A 17,142-nucleotide genomic window follows, 5' to 3' on the forward strand; every position below is an offset into this window, starting at 1 on the left:
TTGTCCTGATTCGACGCTTATTATCGCGACTCGCGAGGTCCTGTCATCCAACTGTCGTCTCAGTCATGCTGCGTCACCTAAACTATCGACCGACACGACCCCCACCCGCTGCACCTTTGCGGTCAGCTCATTGATCACACCCTTGGCGTACGGGACATGTAGGTACTAGTACGCTGCCGGCTGCCGGATGCGTGCTATGCGCGCCTGCTTTGCCGGGTCGTCGGGTTCGCGGCATGCGGCATGCGGCAGCAGCTCGGATCCAAATAATGCTATCTGACTCGATACGACTCTGCCGCATCTGCTGCCCCGGAGCTCTGGGATGCCACCCACGCTTTTGTTCCTCCCGCAAATCCCAAGGTACGGCGGCTGCATCTGGTCTGTTGCGCCTGTGCTTAGCAAACATCCCAGAGCTCAGAGTCCCGAGCCATGGCCGTCGACGCCGAGGAGCTCCTTCTCCGCCCGCTGCGCGATGTAGTCTCCCTGGGGACCGCCGCTGTCGTCAATGCCTCCACTCACCATGCCGATCCCATGCTCAGGGCTGCACAGGCCCTGGTCCGTGAGGGCGACCGGGCACTGAAAAAGGTGCAGGCGGCCTGGGACGACCAGGTAGAGAGGCACGGCGACGCTTTTAAAGACGTAATAGTACAACAGGGTACGTTAGAACCGGCCTCGCCTACGCACTTTCTTCTATTTCGTATGAGGCCTAACATCTCCCTCTAGCTTCCATCGAGAAAAGGCGTTTGCGCCTGGAGGACCTTCTCTGGGACTTTGACGACGTGCTCCAGCCGGACGAATTCGACCATGAACGGTACGCTGCTCTGCAGGCGGCCACAAAGGCACTTGCCCTCGATATTGTCGAAACCGCAAAGCGTCTTAAGCTGGACATCCCCCCACCGGTGATGCCCTACGGCGGATTTCCCCCGCTGCCTCCTCTCCCGACTGACAGGGCCGAGACACGCGCCGGAGTCGGCTCACGCCCGCAGTCGGCCCGATCCATCCGACCGAGGGCGTTATCCAAACCGAAGCCTGTCCGAAGGGATACCAGTTTTTCGGAACACACGCCATCGGGTGGCGGCGAGGGGTGGAACGGGATTGCACCGCGGAAGCTCTGTCATGATTTGGTCCGGGATGCTGGTGCTAGGGATGTTGGAAATGGACCGTGCGACGCAACTCCCATTCCGGATTTCATTGATACCGCCGCCGAGCCAGTGACTCCAAGGAAAGAGATAGCTGGGACGGTCATGACAAAGGCTGATGGGGCGCTCCCCGGCGCTTTTCATCCTCCCCAAGAACTAATACGCGGCAGCGCCCTCTCTCGAGAAACGCTCACACCTCCCTCTTCTCCGGGAGTAACTCCGCTGCCGACACGGTCCCGCGATCTGATCCTAGACACTTCAGTCCGTCTTGTCCAACCTTTTGACGCGGCTCCAACTCCAGGCACGCCCAACACAAGAGCGTCGGTCATATCAAAGACCAGCAGTATAACTTCATCATCAGCGCTCTTGGGAAGCCTGGACTCGCTCGTCATCTCTGAAGAGCCACACGGGGCTAATCCCCACATCCACCTCAGCCAGTTGTCCAGGGTGAATACGTTTGACACCACGCAAAGCCAGCCTGTCAGCGAGGCGCCAAGTTTGGTTGTGTTAGACGACCTCCTCAAGGATCCTGGGTCGACCAGCGACCTCCGCAAATCGAGGCCAGCCAACTCGCGACTCGCAGATTTCGCCATTCCTGCAGACAGCACGTACCACAGGCTCAAGGGGCTTTGCAAAGGCGCCGTGAAATTCCGTAATGACGGCCACTGGGGTAGTATCAAGTTAACAACCGAGTACGATTATGGCGGCGGCAGCGGGATCAGCGGTGGCGGGGACATGTTGAGGGCATCGGACGGCATCGTAATCCCCCTTCAATATGAGCTTGTGGCAAAGGTTGGTGCATGCGGCGACTGTGGGTACGCTCACGACCTGGATGAGGTGAAACTCGACAAGAGCGACAAGCGTAAGAGGTCCTCTCTCACTGCGCAGCTACTTCATGATTCGCTGATCAGCTCTCAGCCGAAGGCGTCCGCACCTCGGATTCGGGAGCCCGCTACCGTCTACGACTTCTATTCAAGTCGCATCTTCGAGAAGGAATTAGTGCGGAAGCGTGCTACGCGTGCCTGTGGTGTGTGCAAGCCGGCACTACGACACGGGAAGGCGATGCCACTGTCTTCCGGTCTGCCGACGACCTCCTGCGCCACTTGGTCCGGCACCCGCAACCGCTCCCGTCAGTTCACGGCGTGTCGGTGCGTTATGGTCAACTTCCAGAATCGGATCCCACCGACTTTGATCTTCACCTGCCCGATGCTCCAACTCCGGTGCCTATGCCTGATAACGTGGCTCGGCTGGCGACGGCAACCGCGACAAGAGATCACTACCGGCAACCTGGGCGCGGCAAGCTAGACAAGCCGCCACACTACGATGGGGAGATGCTCGAGTTCATGCAAGGTGCGCGGGTTGTCGGCGTCATGTTTCCTGAAAAATGGGGCGGAAAGTGGTGTCTGGGCAGACATGACGGCATGTTTGGAGCCTTCCCGACGAAAACGATCGAGATCCGGCCGCCGCAAGAGAGCGAGATACCGAAGGGTGGCGAGAGCGGCATGAGTGTGACGACGAGGTGGAAGTGGCAGCCGCCAAGCACCGGTGAGACGCCATGGCTCCCGTTTGCCAAGGGCGAGGTCATCTCAAATGTTCAGTGTGAGTATGCTGGTATGGGTATAGGCAGCGGCCAAGCTTGCTAACAATGCACAGCTCTCTACGCGGACCACTGGTGTTGGTCCGGGACGAACAGCAAAGGGAAGACGGGCGTCTTTCCCCAGTCGCACATTGACCTGCAAACGCTGCGAGGGCAGGACTCGGGGGCGAACAAGAAGCGGGGTCGAAGAGGCCTCTTTGGCTACCGATCTAATAGCACTTCCGAGCCAACATCCAAGGGAAACAGGAACTCCATTCTCCTATAGATATCCCGGGCAAATGTTACAAGTGGCAAATTCAGTCCACTTCATGCCTCCCAACCCGCCAGCAAGCCTTCTAGCTGCTCGTGCCTCCGGACCGCCTCGTCAAATGTCACGTAATCCGGCTTAGTCCCTTTCTCCTTGGCCTCAGCAAACGCCTCGTACAGGGTGCTGATGTTCCTTGCCGGAATGGGCAACTCCTGCTGCCAGTCTTCCCAATCCCACTCGACCTTATCTACCTTGTCGGTTTCAAAGTCGTGGACTTCGATTGTGATAGGCGAGGTGTCGCCAACAGAGATGAACATGTTTTTAAGCGAGATCACTCTGATCTCCCCCTTCTCTCCGTTGATTGTCCATTCCAGGGCCGGCTCGCCGGGGAAGGGCTGACCCCGGCGGAAGCGGTAGTGCAGAGGCGCGTTTTGTTGAGTGATACTAGACTGATCCCACCGCCCGGAAACGAGAACCAAGTCCGGCACGTTGGACCGGACCGTCCTAACGATGGAGGAGTTCGTGGCCGCGTCCATAACCCCAACGTTAGGTCGCTGCAGGTGGAAGTCACCCTTAACCGAAGCCAACTCCCCCAAAACAGACTGCAGGAGGTGGAATACTAGTTCCAAGCAAGTCAGCAACTTTCTCGCATGGGTCTCATAAACATAATATAAAAAAAAAAAAAAATGAAATGAAGAGAGAGAGAGAGAGAATGAAAAATAAGCAGAAACTTAAACTTACCATGCCCAAACCCAATCATGTACACATTTCCCCCGATCTTCCTGTCCAAGAAGTAATCTAGCTTCTCAGGAATATTCGCCCGATCGTTTACCCCGCCAAACGCCCTCACTTCGGAGCTCAATACCTTCCCGATCCTCCCCTGGTCCAGCAACTCCCTCACCTTCCTCGCCAGCGGCGCCACCCCGCCCTGCAGGCCGACCACCCCGCGCCCGCCCGCCTTCCTCACCTCCTCGGCCAGCACCCTCGCGTGCTGCGCGTCCTGCGCGAGGGGCCACTCGACGTAGACGTCCTTGCCGGCCTTCACCGAGGGGAGGACGGTGTCGAAGTGGGTGTCGACGCGCGTGTTGCACACGACGAGGTCGACGTCCGGGTCCGCGGCGAGGGCGGCCGGGTCGCCGTACGCGCGGATCTCCGAGGCCGGGAGGTCGTAGGCCGCGATGGCCCGCTCGGCGGCCGGGATGGACGAGTTGAGGAGGGCGGTGAGGGTGAACTTGGAGCGGCCGCGCGCCGAGAGGAGGTAGGGGAGATGCGCGTTGGAGGCCCAGGCCGTCTTGGCCGACGAGGAGAGGCCGATCAGGGCGACGCGGGTTCTTGGAGCCATGGTGGGTTTTGAGATGACGTTATTAGCGGAGGATTAAATCAAGGTGTATAGAACGTAGCGGTAATGCGGTTTGGATTGAAGGATCTAGTAGTGGATGATCCAGAGATAGGCTACGGTCGACAGCAGGATATTTATCGTCAGAATATAGGATGCGCATTATTAATATGTCTGGTGTGGTCGTGTATCGTCGCGTATGTAGGTAGGTTTACAAATCAGGTCGGAAGGGTCGCGGATTTGTAATCTGGTCATAGAGCGGGATGGTCGCACGATGCGATCCTGCAGTTGACGGAACAGCCTCGCGTCCAAAGATGCAAGATGACGCCAACCGCCCCCAAACGCTTGTCCCCCGAGATTAGAGAAACGGCACGTAGTACTGCCACGGAACCATAGCGTAGACGCCGATGGGGACCCGCCGCATGGAAATAAAAGCCTCGACAACAAGAAACACCCGGCTCGCAAGCAGAAAGAGAACTAGAACAGCAACCAAAAATGATGTCGAGACAAGAACCGGGATTCGCACAACTGGATTGGGCATGATGTTGCGGCCTCGAGTCCAGATGGCTGACGATATTGCATGGTGGATAAGGGGGGTGAATGACAACACTCCCAGGACGCCAAAACAAGATATGATCCAACAGAGCCACTCGGCGTAACTGGGAAACTGCCACTTCCACACCGTAAGGTGTAGACTTCCATAGGCGATGGCGATTACGGCTTCCGAGCGTGCCATGATGCCATCCCATTCAAAGTTGTGCGCCCGCAAGGTGAAGGAGTCGGCGCCGCGGAATGATGTAGAAATAGAATCGTCGTGGCAAGGCGGAATTGGGCCGTCGAGGAGCCCGGGATCCACCTTCCTGATGGCCATTGCCGCCAACTCCCATCTCTTTTCGTCCTTGGTCGAGACCTCCATCTCCAAGGGGAAGAACAATGGAACGGGACTCGTGAGGTCGCTTCCGATTGGCGTTTGTCCTGGGGTGCGGCCTGGTCCGATGCCTCTTGACAAGCACTCCCCTGTCGTTAAGCGTCTAACGACCTGGACACCGGCTGGAAGAGAATGACGGTACGGCGTTTGGCGGCTAGCGTCCGCAGCATATGCTTGTTTCGAAACTCAGGAGTCGGACGCTAACCGGACATCATCGCTGTGTGAGACAGCGGCACCAGCCGCGGTCGAAGGGGCCCCCGCGGGGCCCGAGTCTTTCACCTTGGAACCGTAGAATTGAAGCCATTTGCTTTCTGCCCCAAGATACTTATCTTCAGCACAGTCGCTGTTGATCAACATCAATGCGAGTGGTTCCCGGAGGTCGGGCGAAGTTACCATCGTGGGATCTCGAACGTTTAGTGGTTTCTGCATTGTGCGCGTCAGCAAGGTAGAAGCTAATGAAGTGCCTCGCGGAGAAGACTAGCCGTACAGGGATCCAGAAAAGATAATTATCAGCGCAAAGCAAGCCTGAATCAGAGTGTGTAGTTCAAGCAGGGTCAGCGGCAGGTCCTTGATTGCCCGGGTAATGCACTGAACCAAGATCCAAAGTGCCTGGATGCAGACGAGGATTTTTCCAAAGACGTCCGATTTGCTCTTGTCGTTGATGGTTTTGTCGGGGAGGCGGATATACTGCCCCTGGTAAGCAAGGGCGAGCAGCCCGGCTGGCGTGAGGGTCAGCCGTGACACAGTGTTGTGCATGTCTCGGACGTCGACAACAAACCCTCCCATGGCGGCGTAAATTGCGTATACCATAGTAAAGTAGGAGGCAAATGCACCACCCGACTTCAGCGCAACAGGTTAATCAGTTGAGCGAACAGAGTCTATTCCGTCATCTCTCAACTCACCTCTGTGGGTATTTCACGAGCTCTGGCCAGGGAATTATTCAATTCGCCTCGCAAGCGGTATGCCACAATGAACTGACGACAGGCTGTGCAAAGGAGAATATCTGGGCTGAATATTGCCGTCATGATCCATCTAATTCGGATCCAGTCAAGGGCATACCAAGGGTTCGGGTCGTAGATGTTCAGATGCACCGTAGTGTAGACGCACAGAATGATGGTAAGCACGCAAAATCTTATAATGCCATACGAACTTCGAAACAACAGCGCCGGAACCCAACGTGGTGCAGGCTCGTTTTTCAGAATCGTTCTATTCCCATTGGCCGTGATGATCTCGTTCGGTACATCAACCGGCGAGGCTGAGCAGTCGCAGAAGAGGATGAGCCAACAGAGATGCAGGATGATCCACGTCATATTCCTCATGAGCCGCATTCGAGAGAGAGCAGTGTGTCTGAATAGAACCATGGATTAAGGAAGTGTGGTTGTTATCGAGGGGTCGGCCGAGCTAGGCAGAGAGGTGCCACTGCTGATATTCAAGTGACGAAATAATAGACTCCAGGCAAGTTAAGTGCACCGATCATTCCCGTGCAACTTCGTGTGGAGACCAGATGAGGGCGACAAGGAACAGCCTTGTCGGGGATGGTGTGTGCAGGTAAAATTGACGTTCTCGTATGCTTATGACGTCCCCATCTCTTGCGGATCTCTTCATCCGCACTACTACGTAGTTTGTAACGAACCGTCACAATGTTATGCCAACGGCAATTGAAACATATGCGTGAAACTAGTCTACATTTATGACATGGAAAGTGGCAATTCACGGCGTTTGCTGCCTTTGCGAGTATTACTGGGATAATTACCCTGTGGTCTCCTGCGCTGCTGCTGTGTATCCGGCAATGCGGTCTGGACACGGCCGTGGAGCAGTCAAGTCTTCTTTCCATTGACTCTTGAACCCCTGCAACATATATTATTGTTCTTCGTTTGATTTCAGCACAGCAGATTTAGGACTCGACTCGTGCAAAGCCTGAGAGACTACTACGTAAGGTAGGAGTCCAGGTTCGGAACTAATAAGATCAGTGACTCTTTTCTACTTCGGTTCTATGTCTTCCGTCCCCTCCCCTTCGGTTTCCCGGCCTCTCAACCTACCGCCCTCACTTGTTCCTGCGGTTCGCCGCCGCTTACGCTCATTACAAGATGCCCACATTTCTTTTCATGTCAATTTTTGCATTGCTTCATGCCCCATGGACAGCTGTCTGCAGCAGGTGATAATTCACGTAGGCATTCTAGATAGCAACCCATCGATGTAGTACTCGGCTTGTGTCTCCATCTCGGATCGCCCGTTGTCATAAGAATGTAAACTGCGGTTGCCCAAAACCTGGAACTCCGACTACGTGTTGACAGTTGCAATGCACTCCGTCGGTCGATATCGCGTTTTCCACGATCATCATCATAGTCTCGCGCGCGGATATTGTTGTCTCCTTCACCACCGAGTCTTCAACGGTTGAGGAAACTGTGGCGTTCGCCATAGATATGCTAGTGATGGAAACTGTATATTGTAATTACCACCTACATTAAGACGATAATCAAGATCGCAACAGGCAGCTAGTATCCAACCATGGCGCACCGACTCCAACATTCACCATTACACTCCGGGTGAGGAGTTGAATGCGAAGAAGCGGCATGACTGGTGTAGACATAGGACGTTGTCAACGTCGCCTGCCGGTTCCTTCGTAGTTGTGTCTGTAGTTGTGTCTACATCCTCTACAACACTCTCGCCATCTGCTCCATCCCCTACCGCATCTGACTGCCCAGCACGGAAGATAGCTCGTCGGCCTTCTCTTGCGTCTCCGCCCACTGTCGCCATACTCGAGACTGTAAGGTACTAGTAATTAACGCATGCATCTCAGCCACGCAAACTGCCTAATGTCAGGTCGTGACTGAAGGTTCTGGTTAAACTGACAGAAGCCGAATTTCTACTTAAAGTAGTAACTGAATCACGCCGGACGGGTGGCAGATACCACTGACTGGAGGTACATGTACCGCCCACGCATGTGGAAATGTTACCCGGCCGGCTGAATTGGGAGTCATCTCATCACCATGACGATTACTAAACTCGGACGGTTGGCCTGAGAGAGCCACATCTTACGACATTGGCCACATCTTGGTCGAGAGTATTGTGCCTCCAACCTCGCTGGTTCTTGCCATCTAGCACTGCCTTAAGACACGTACCCCACTGAAACGACACAACATTATCGGAAAATGACTGGGATGGATTGAATTGCTACCTATAAAGAATTACGTACTAATGGTTAGGTACATGGGACCACCAAATTGAACATGTCAACAGCCCCTGACCCAACCCCAATTTTTCCTAGTTTTACGAAAGCAGAAATGAACCCTAAGGCGCAGGAGAAACCTGTCCCGTACCATAATCGATGTTGTACACGGTGTTGGGCAGCCTGCCATCCGTAGATCCAAGCTGGTGCGGGCAACTGGGCTGGTTGCTGGCGGCGAGGTTGAGCTCACAGATCTCGTCGAAGCCCCAGTGGCAGGCTGGATCCTGGATATTGAACAGTTGGATGTGACCGGCGGCCCAGCTTTCGGGCTGGCTGAGGCAACTGGCGACGTAGTTCATGCTGTTGGATGCGGAGAGAGGGAGGCCGCCTGAGTAGAGATATTTGAGACACTCGTCGGCGGGGATGTTCTCGACCTCCATGTTATAGGCGCCGCCCGTCATCGGCGCCTCGGTGGCGCCTTGGCTGCTGACGAGGTAGTTCCAGGCGTCGTACGAGATGTCGTGGGCACCGCCGGACTGATCAATGCGAAGGAGGTCAACCGAGCGACCCCAATAAGAGACGCGGACGCAAATGTTGTCGCAATCGACACTCATGGGCCAGTAGGCGACTCTGTTGGTGTTGATCTTGCACCCCAGCACCCCGATGGACGAGCTGTACTTGTCATGGGGGGTAACAGCGCGTGTGTCAGCGGCACCTAGGCCAAAGGAGGCCAGGAACAATGCAGAGAGCGAGAAGCGCATTCTGGCGGTTGATGGGGTTTGTCGATATAGTGGTAAGGTTTAGGTTGTTTAAATTGGAGCTTGAGTGGCGTTTTCTGTTGGTCTTTTTCTTGGAACGTATGTTGAGCGTGATAGTGAGCAACAAGCCGCCGGAAACCATGGAAGAGCAGCTCTGTTTATATACTAGATGTCAGCTTGGGAATCTGATTTAAGATACCAAAGCCTTTTTACAGGCTATCAGGTGCTCATGTTTCATGCAAACAAAGCTACTAAAGTGACGGTCGATTCAGTAGCTTCTTGCTAGTCGGAAGATCGGCCGTGAAGGATCCACTGAAGAGCAATCCTGTTCCCAAAGATTTTGCCCACGGGCCCGTGGGTTCTCGTATGGGCGATCAGATCCATGGGCAGGACGAAAAAGTCTACGTACAGCCCGCTCAACGGAGGAGGAAATCCGTGGATGGCCAGAACAATATCCACAAGCCACACATTTGGGGCCAAATATTAGCTTTAACGAACAAATGTTAATCCGGCCAGCGACAGGAAATGAGATTACAAACACCAGTATCAACGATGGCTTGCGAGTGAGAACGCCCTAATAAGCCATGCAAGCACTAGAGGAAACAACTAATACTTATGCAGGGCTTGGTTGCATATTAGCTAGGCCTTAGTAAAGGTGTCCACTGCCCCTGGGTTGGATGGGGCCGGCGTTAATACGTGATTTTCGGCGGATTGTGCCCGTTAGCGATCGTACGTTTCATTTCTACCGCCGTCTCACCATCTTCCCATTGTTCGCCACTCGTTTATCTGCGAGGCATGGATAGGTAGTCACACAGAGGCCGCCCTCAACGCCCCCAACACCAAACCCCTCTGATTCTCATACGCAAACTCAATTACCCTCCCCTGGCACTTGCCCGCCATGACCTCCTGCTCGTCCGCCCAAACCGCATCGCAATGCTCCCCAGGATCCAAGCGCACGGTAGGCACCACGCCGTCCACGCCCTGGCCATTACGATCAATCTCAGCCAGAAAAGTGATCTTTCTCCACCGCCACCCCACCTCCCGCCCGTCAAACTCAACCTGGTCTAGTACCCCCGCCACGCGGCTCACAACCAAACCCGTCTCCTCCGCCACCTCCCGGCAAAGGGCATGTAGGATGGTTGGGTCGGTTAGGTCGACACAACCGCCGGGACATTCCCACTTCAGGGCAAATCCGTCATGAGCAGCGCGCTGGACGAGGAGGGCGCGGCGGTCGTGGATTATCACGGCGCCGACGACGAGTTTATTCGCGCTCGGGTTGGCGGATAGGTACGCGGCTGGAGAGGCATGGTAGAGGGAGAGGGACCCGGGAAATGTGAATGTAGTTTGACCCTGACATTGGGCTGGGGAAGCTGCATTTGTGTCGATGATGGACATGTTTGATCAACCTTGCGGAATCGGAGGCGAGTGCGGTAAAATGCGTGTTGTACCGGCGGAGTTAAGTGGTACTGTCGTGCTCCAAGTTTTGCAGTTTCCAGGAATGAGGCCTGATAGTGAAATGATGCCTCAGATTCCGGTGACGATTCATGGTTAGGTAGTTTTGGGCGTTATAAATGACACCAGGCCCCCTCCTGCCTGTTCAGAACGCGTAATCTCTGCAGGCAGACGGTTCCGATAATGTGGGCGCCTAGTCCTCGCGAGCGACACGGGCAGTGTAGAACCGGGGATGGCTTTGAGCAGGCAGGATTTCGTGACAGGGTACAGCAACTCAATCGGAATGCCTGAAGTCACAAGATATCTATGTTTTCCCAGCAGCTGTGGCTGGCTGGCATTGCCGCGTTATGTGCCCAGGCAAGGCCGAATGAGAGGTTTTCAGTGACTCTTACGGAAAGACGTAATTAGTCTGGTAAGCAACTGGCTTGGCAAGCAGTCAGCTTAAAAATCCGGCAGTAATTAGCCCGCGCAATTTCTACGTCGCAGCCCCATCCCGCCCCTTTTGTCGTTACTCGTAAGTCACCGGCAAACCGCCAGGCAACGAGTCAAGCCCTGAAAGTTATTAGCATCAGGCTCCCGATCGCTTAGTAACCGACCATGAACTTACATCCTTCTGTCTCCTCAGGAATAGTCTGCTGCTTTTGGCATGCGGTAGCTTCCTCTGGAGTCTGGGTTTTCAGAGCCGAGCACCGGTCGCCGGTGCAACGAGCATCAAGCGCACGCTGCAAAGCGTCGCCCTTCCATCCGAAGATATAGTCGCCGTGTTGACCGTATCCAGTGCTACGGCACAGTTAGTGGTCGAGCCTTTCCTCGTAACATGCGCCAGGTCCTCTTACCCATCACCCATTGAGTAGACAAGTGGCTGGCCCGTCTCGGGCCACAGGGCCTTGTCGTTGAATGGGCGCGTGTCCCACATGACTTCGTACATCAGCTGCGGAAGGCGGACCGGGTGGCTGGCTGGGCAGGGCCCGGTCGACTCAAATGTGCCGCTGCTAGGGTAGGCGACGTGGCTCTTGTGGTCGGGGCTGTCAACGTTCTTGCCGTCCCAACATCTAGCCCACTGTCAGCAGCCGCTCGTCCTTTCGTCCAGGAAAGATCACTTACGTCGGGAAAGTGATTGTTGTACGAATACCGCCAGGGCAGATGCGGTTCGGGAAGGTGGCCGTGTCGTCACCTGTGCATGGAGCGCCGCCGAAGGGGCTCTGCTCGATGTTGTGCTCGCAGCGGTGGCAGATTTGCCTCTGCATGCCCCTCCGTTGTCGAAGGTTGGCGTCGCCAACGAGCATGCGGAAGCCCTGGTCTTGTCAGCCGTGCTAGCCAGGACGGTGTAAGAAATCATGTAGACTTGCAGGCTTGAATGCGGTAACCTTCGTCTTGCCGTCGTATGGCGGGATGTAGTACACGGTCACACCTCCTTTGCCCCTTAGACCGAGGTTGACCATCTGAGGCACCCGCTTGAAGCTGCCGTTCTTTGCGCGGAAGTATACGTTAGCGGTCCAGTAGTTTGAAAAGTCCTCGCTGAACGAGCAGGTTGTACAGGTAGACTCGGTCGAGGGGTCGTATTCAACGGGCGTCATAGTAGCGTTGAACGAGTTGCCGCCCACTATCTGGTGCAGATGGGTCGACTGCACCATTCCAGGGTTGACAAGAGGGTCGAGACGCTCGATGACGAGCTGTGAGCACTGAAACCGCATCATGGCGGCTTGCGCGAACTGAGTGGCGGCCTGTCGTGCGCAGAGCGCCGCCGCGACGGCAAAGAGCGAACTCTTCATGTCTGTCACAGCTTGGTCCTCTTACGGTAGTCAAACTTCACGGTCAAGCACTGAATGAGGCCAAGAACAGAGTCACAACTGGATAGTCGCAGCGACGGAACTGAGACCCAGGAAAAGATGTTGCAAATGCCAAGCAGCGCATTCATTACTTATATCGAGGCACTCCAGCAACCGTACCAGTACGCCTTATTCATGTTTGATCGGGACCGGCCGCGGGCGGAGCTCTCAGGGGCAGGTTCAATGCCTGCTCGATTTGTGATAGGTCCAGTACCGCCGCAATGAACTGCCGCATATTGGCCTGATTATAGGTTAAATCGAGGGTAAACAGCACGGCCTCTTATTGGGCGACTTGTCGCAGGTTCTGTCAAAGATGGAGGTTTACGTCTAATCTATCCTAATGAACTCTTCCTGCCAATCCTACCCTTGCCGAACCCCCCCCTTTGTTTCTTACAGTATTGTCACCATCCAATTGCACGAACTGATCGCCACTTCAACCCACCGACCGCAAGGCGCAACGTAACGGTGCCACATGGACTATCTTCGATGCCAGCCGAAACAGTGTCCGGACCCGGTTTATAATCGGCGGCTAGAATCATGATCGCCACGGCACTTTAAGAATCGTGCAGGTGTTGATTAGGACGCACGCCTCTCAGACCGCTGACGTTTTGGGGGCTACAAGGAATATATGTATTCCGGAACGGCGGAAAGAGCTCATTGGGGTTCTCAATCTGCCAACTCCGTTCACCGCATTCTTCACGACATGGTTGTTACCGAGTCTTGTTGCCGGTCCACAACGGTCCGACACAAGTGAGCAATACGGGAGCACACTCGATGTGTATGTGCCAGGGTTACTTGGGAGGATCTGGAGCACCATTCCTTCCCAGTTTTAGGGGCGAAATGGAAGAGAAGCAGGTGTCAGGCTGTCAGGCTGTCAGGTTTTAACAGTGCACCGGATTTTCGACTACTAGATTGTGGTTGGGATGGAAACCAATGACCGCTACCAGCTTACTCTGCCTCCCAAGGTTCCTGTGCAGCCGATAGAGAGGGCCGTTGCAGGAACGACTGTCTCCAGCCCAGACGAGCACGTGGGACATAATTAACTTGATCACGGCAAGCGAATTTAATCTTGGAACCCTTCCAGAAACAGCGTGGCGGGCAACCCCCGGACAATGGCGGACATACCAGACATTAGCCGAAATGCATTTCGTGTCCTTTACCGAGATTTTCGCGCACCTCACAGAGAATCAAGACCCGAGCAATGACGACGCCAGCCGAGACCAGATGGGGTCTCCAGTCGCTTGGAGGGCGAGATCACTGGTATAAGGTAGCAACAAAAGACGAATATCATGCTTTACAAGCTAGACGAGAGCTTCAAGACCCTAGAGCTCTTGCTCACGAAGAAGTTCCACTGCGTCGCGCCGTCCACATACTCTTAGTTCTGTCGGCTCTTTCGACTCTGTCTCTTCTTATTCTCGTTTAAGGAATACACCGACAGGCAAACCCTAACCCTACGGCAGGTGACCACACCTGCAGGTCTTCCGTAGTATAGTGGTCAGTATGTGAGCTTGTCAACCCACAACGCTCGAGACCCGGGTTCAATTCCCGGCGGGAGAGATTGGCCTTTCTTTTTCACTCTTCTAGCACAAGAATGAGCTGCTTTACCTCCTCTTGTAGATATCCGGAGTGCGGTTCTCCAAGGCGATTTCTTTTTTCCCCCTTAGCTCCTGCACACCGGTATTTGTCAATATTTTGGTGCCCCCGATGGCTTGCAGACGCCTGTATTAGGAAAGAATTTTGCTATACCGGCACTGAATCAACTCATGGTTGGTACCTTGAATGCTTTTTCTGGGCCCACAGCGCCGGTGGCTTGGCTGAGAATTCCTAGATCTCAATAGCGGAAACCCCTCTAGTTAAATTGCATACGAGTTAGCAACACCGACAGCACTTCCAGGTACAAAGTTGCCAAAAGGCAGAGCTGACCCAGAGATCCCAATCTAGCATCCGATTCCGCCTTAGGCTTCCAGAAGGTGATGCGACTCTTATGAGGTTGTGACGTGTCAGACGCGAGCTGAAAAAAACTGTCGAAACGGCTGCCTGAACGGCGCTCCAGGGCCCCGTTAGGGCCATGTGGCGGACGCGGTCTCGCACCGATTTCCGTTTTCGGATGTCAGAGGCTCAAGCGGTGGCCTCACGGAAGCGCAGGGCTGCGGCTCCTAGGCGGGTCCCTGGCGGCAGTAGCGCATTCAGCTGGCTCACATCGCTGCCCGAAGCGACGTGTCCCTGCGCTGTGGCCGACGCATGCCAAGCTCATAGCGGACTCCCGCGTGTGGGCCAGTGTGTGGCTGATGGCCGTGACAAAATGTCGGTGATGCGATGGGATAGGCGGTTAGGGTCAGGTTACAGATGAGAACTGATGGCATCCAGCGATTTAAGGTTCTAGCAACCCCCCCCCCCCCCCCTGTTTGGGAGATCGCACACCGAGAACTCAAAATCGCCAAATCAAAAATGCCCGGCATCACCACTCTCACCGTCACCCATCCGTCGTGGGACGACTCACCCACTCTCGCTTCTTGGACGATCCAAGAAGAGCCCTCGGAAAGCATCTCTTGGACGCCTCACCTCCAATCTCGTCTCCGACGACCCAAGAGATCGCCATGCCAGGAGGTAGTCAGCGCCAACCGTTCCTTTCCCAAGCCCACCCCCTCGATCCGCGTCCACGGCAGCAAATGCCGCTGCGCTGAGACCCAAACACATCACGAACGTCAGGACGCCGCCCTCGCGCAAAATATCCTCGTAGCCTCGGAAGGACTCCGCCGCACCCGTTCCGCCAAACCCGCCGTGTCTCGCCAACGGAGTAAGCGATCTTCTCTCTCCTCATCCGGCCACATCCTCCTCTCCGCCCTCACCCGCCTTTTCGCCCCGGCCCCGGCCGCCCCGAGCATCCCCCAGCTAGCAGATCTCTGCATCGGCTGCGCCAACCTCGACATTGTCAAGGTCAGCCACTACCTGGTCCATACTTCCCCGCCCCTGCCAGTGAACCACCCCAACCACCTCGGCACGACGCCGCTCATGGCGGCGGTGCGCTCGCCGGTAGCCAAAATGAGGCCGAAGGCGCACTTGGCCATGGTTGAGTTCCTGATCGATTGCGGGGCGGACGTGAACGCTACGCGCCTGGAGAGGGGAGTCGAGGCCGGGGAGAGCGTGCTGAGCATGGCGTGCGGGCTGGGGCTGGCGGAGGTGGCGAAGTTGCTGATTGCGCGGGGGGCGACGGTGGATGCGGCGATCCCCTGTAGGGCTGGAAGGGGGTCCGGGTTGAGAGGGCTTGCGGGGCCCGGGCAGACGGCTCTGCACGTTGCTGTGCTGCGGGATAGGCCAGAGTGCGTCGAGGTGCTCGTGCGAGACGGCAAGGCGGATGTGAACGCCGTGTTTGACGCTTCGGCTTCGCTGGCGCTATCGCAGGAAGGAGGGAGATTGAGTTTGGACGGAGGCCTGAGGAGCCTGCGTGGGCGGAGTCGTATCGGGGACTCGGCGGGGCGGCGGCGCCACCCCGTCTCTGCGCTGCACCTTGCATACGGAAGCTATGCTTGCATAGAGCTCCTATTGCGGGGCGGGGCGGATGTGAATACGCGAGATGGCTTTGGCAGGACACCCCTTCACTGGGCGGCCGAAGCGGGCAATGCGGTTGTCGTGGGGCTGTTGGTGGGCGCGGGCGCGGATGTTGACGTGGCAGACGATCATGGGGCAACGCCGCTTGCTGCCACGGTTGCGGCCCTAGAGGAAGGAGGGGGGAAGCAGGGCCAGGTCGAGGCCGTGAGCATGCTGATCAAAGAAGGGGCAGATGTGGGGGTGGCGTGCCAGGTCAAGGGGACTTTGAAGGAGAGATTGCTCGCTCTGGAGGAATGGCGTGGGGTGTTCGACAACGTGTTCGAAGAGGTTGAAAAACCAATGAACCAAGGGTCACGTTCCTTGATCCTGTCTAACAACTAAGGGGTAGCGGATGTAGGGTATTCGCCATGTTGGGTCGAGGCACACCCAGCTGAGGCAGAATCATCGGATGCTCGTACGATATCAAAAAAGGCGGTTAGAATCGGCTGTCCAGTTTAGATATGTGTAAATACAAGGGGTTTTAGCGGTCGGTAACGGTTTGGGAAAACAAGCTAACACTAAGGCCATCATATGCGGTGTATATTGCCTTTCAGATCCCGAAATCTCCTAAGGACAAGGATCCTTGAACTTTACAATGAACATACCGAGGGTAAGACTTACCTTAGTACTTACATCAGAGAGCCTTTCGATGGGGGGCGCTTCCGAACCAACGAACACCCATTTCTTGAGATCCCTGTAAGACCGCGACTCAGAGGGATAAGACATGCATGATATTGCACGCAGCTCACTGGACACCCATAGATATGCTCTTTGGTACTTTGCTATTGAAGTTGGATGCTGCGACTCTGCAGTAGCAGCAGGCGGGGCACTTCCGGGCCAATTATAGGTGCTCAGTACCTCCAACTCCGCAACCCAGTAGCGAATGGCCCCTTCTTCATATCCCCTAACCCATGTTTCCTGACGCAATAGTGACAGGGAATGCTATTCTGAACCCACAGCCAGGGTTGCAACGAGTGTCCAGAAGCTGCCAAGATGGTCCACAAAAACCACAACCGAACGCAAAAGTCCCTGGTCATAGTCCCGGTCAGTCCACGTATTGGACTACATATAGCTCCTCACCGCACATCCTCCTCGGGAGTTA

General features: G+C 55.5%; 8 protein-coding genes and 1 non-coding gene across 9 annotated transcripts; 3 read left to right on the forward strand and 6 right to left on the reverse strand.

Moving 5' to 3' along the window:
• Positions 1 to 426: 426 nt before the first annotated feature.
• On the forward strand, positions 427 to 2,998 carry MFIFM68171_05572 (uncharacterized protein; the record flags this gene model as incomplete). The annotated part of the gene is made up of 4 exons (XM_071060992.1): positions 427 to 652; positions 721 to 1,998; positions 2,055 to 2,735; positions 2,790 to 2,998. 4 exons carry the CDS (start codon positions 427 to 429, stop codon positions 2,996 to 2,998), a joined length of 2,394 nt encoding a protein of 797 aa, XP_070917093.1.
• Positions 2,999 to 3,039: 41 nt separating this feature from the next.
• MFIFM68171_05573 (uncharacterized protein) lies at positions 3,040 to 4,322 on the reverse strand (the record flags this gene model as incomplete). Its single annotated transcript, XM_071060993.1, has 2 exons — positions 3,040 to 3,599; positions 3,722 to 4,322. 2 exons carry the CDS (start codon positions 4,320 to 4,322, stop codon positions 3,040 to 3,042), a joined length of 1,161 nt encoding a protein of 386 aa, XP_070917094.1.
• Positions 4,323 to 4,674: 352 nt separating this feature from the next.
• On the reverse strand, positions 4,675 to 5,232 carry MFIFM68171_05574 (uncharacterized protein; the record flags this gene model as incomplete). The annotated part of the gene is made up of 1 exon (XM_071060994.1): positions 4,675 to 5,232. The coding sequence occupies one exon, from the start codon at positions 5,230 to 5,232 to the stop codon at positions 4,675 to 4,677; it is 558 nt and encodes a 185-aa protein (XP_070917095.1).
• A 425-nt stretch (positions 5,233 to 5,657) lies between these two features.
• On the reverse strand, positions 5,658 to 6,572 carry MFIFM68171_05575 (uncharacterized protein; the record flags this gene model as incomplete). The annotated part of the gene is made up of 3 exons (XM_071060995.1): positions 5,658 to 5,667; positions 5,732 to 6,084; positions 6,147 to 6,572. 3 exons carry the CDS (start codon positions 6,570 to 6,572, stop codon positions 5,658 to 5,660), a joined length of 789 nt encoding a protein of 262 aa, XP_070917096.1.
• Positions 6,573 to 8,535: 1,963 nt separating this feature from the next.
• Positions 8,536 to 9,174, reverse strand: MFIFM68171_05576 (uncharacterized protein; the record flags this gene model as incomplete). The annotated part of the gene is made up of 1 exon (XM_071060996.1): positions 8,536 to 9,174. One exon carries the CDS (start codon positions 9,172 to 9,174, stop codon positions 8,536 to 8,538), a length of 639 nt encoding a protein of 212 aa, XP_070917097.1.
• An 804-nt stretch (positions 9,175 to 9,978) lies between these two features.
• Positions 9,979 to 10,566, reverse strand: MFIFM68171_05577 (uncharacterized protein; the record flags this gene model as incomplete). Its single annotated transcript, XM_071060997.1, has 1 exon — positions 9,979 to 10,566. One exon carries the CDS (start codon positions 10,564 to 10,566, stop codon positions 9,979 to 9,981), a length of 588 nt encoding a protein of 195 aa, XP_070917098.1.
• Positions 10,567 to 11,131: 565 nt separating this feature from the next.
• Positions 11,132 to 12,395, reverse strand: MFIFM68171_05578 (uncharacterized protein; the record flags this gene model as incomplete). Its single annotated transcript, XM_071060998.1, has 5 exons — positions 11,132 to 11,175; positions 11,231 to 11,403; positions 11,460 to 11,675; positions 11,728 to 11,918; positions 11,973 to 12,395. The coding sequence occupies 5 exons, from the start codon at positions 12,393 to 12,395 to the stop codon at positions 11,132 to 11,134; spliced, it is 1,047 nt and encodes a 348-aa protein (XP_070917099.1).
• A 1,534-nt stretch (positions 12,396 to 13,929) lies between these two features.
• MFIFM68171_t73 lies at positions 13,930 to 14,009 on the forward strand. Its single transcript is given in 2 exon segments — positions 13,930 to 13,966; positions 13,975 to 14,009. It is a non-coding gene; the product is annotated as a tRNA-Asp (tRNA).
• An 891-nt stretch (positions 14,010 to 14,900) lies between these two features.
• Positions 14,901 to 16,382, forward strand: MFIFM68171_05579 (uncharacterized protein; the record flags this gene model as incomplete). The annotated part of the gene is made up of 1 exon (XM_071060999.1): positions 14,901 to 16,382. One exon carries the CDS (start codon positions 14,901 to 14,903, stop codon positions 16,380 to 16,382), a length of 1,482 nt encoding a protein of 493 aa, XP_070917100.1.
• Positions 16,383 to 17,142: the final 760 nt, after the last annotated feature.

Source organism: Madurella fahalii (assembly GCF_045866475.1).
Source record: "Madurella fahalii IFM 68171 DNA, scaffold_3, whole genome shotgun sequence".
Lineage (NCBI taxonomy): Eukaryota > Fungi > Ascomycota > Sordariomycetes > Sordariales > Madurella > Madurella fahalii.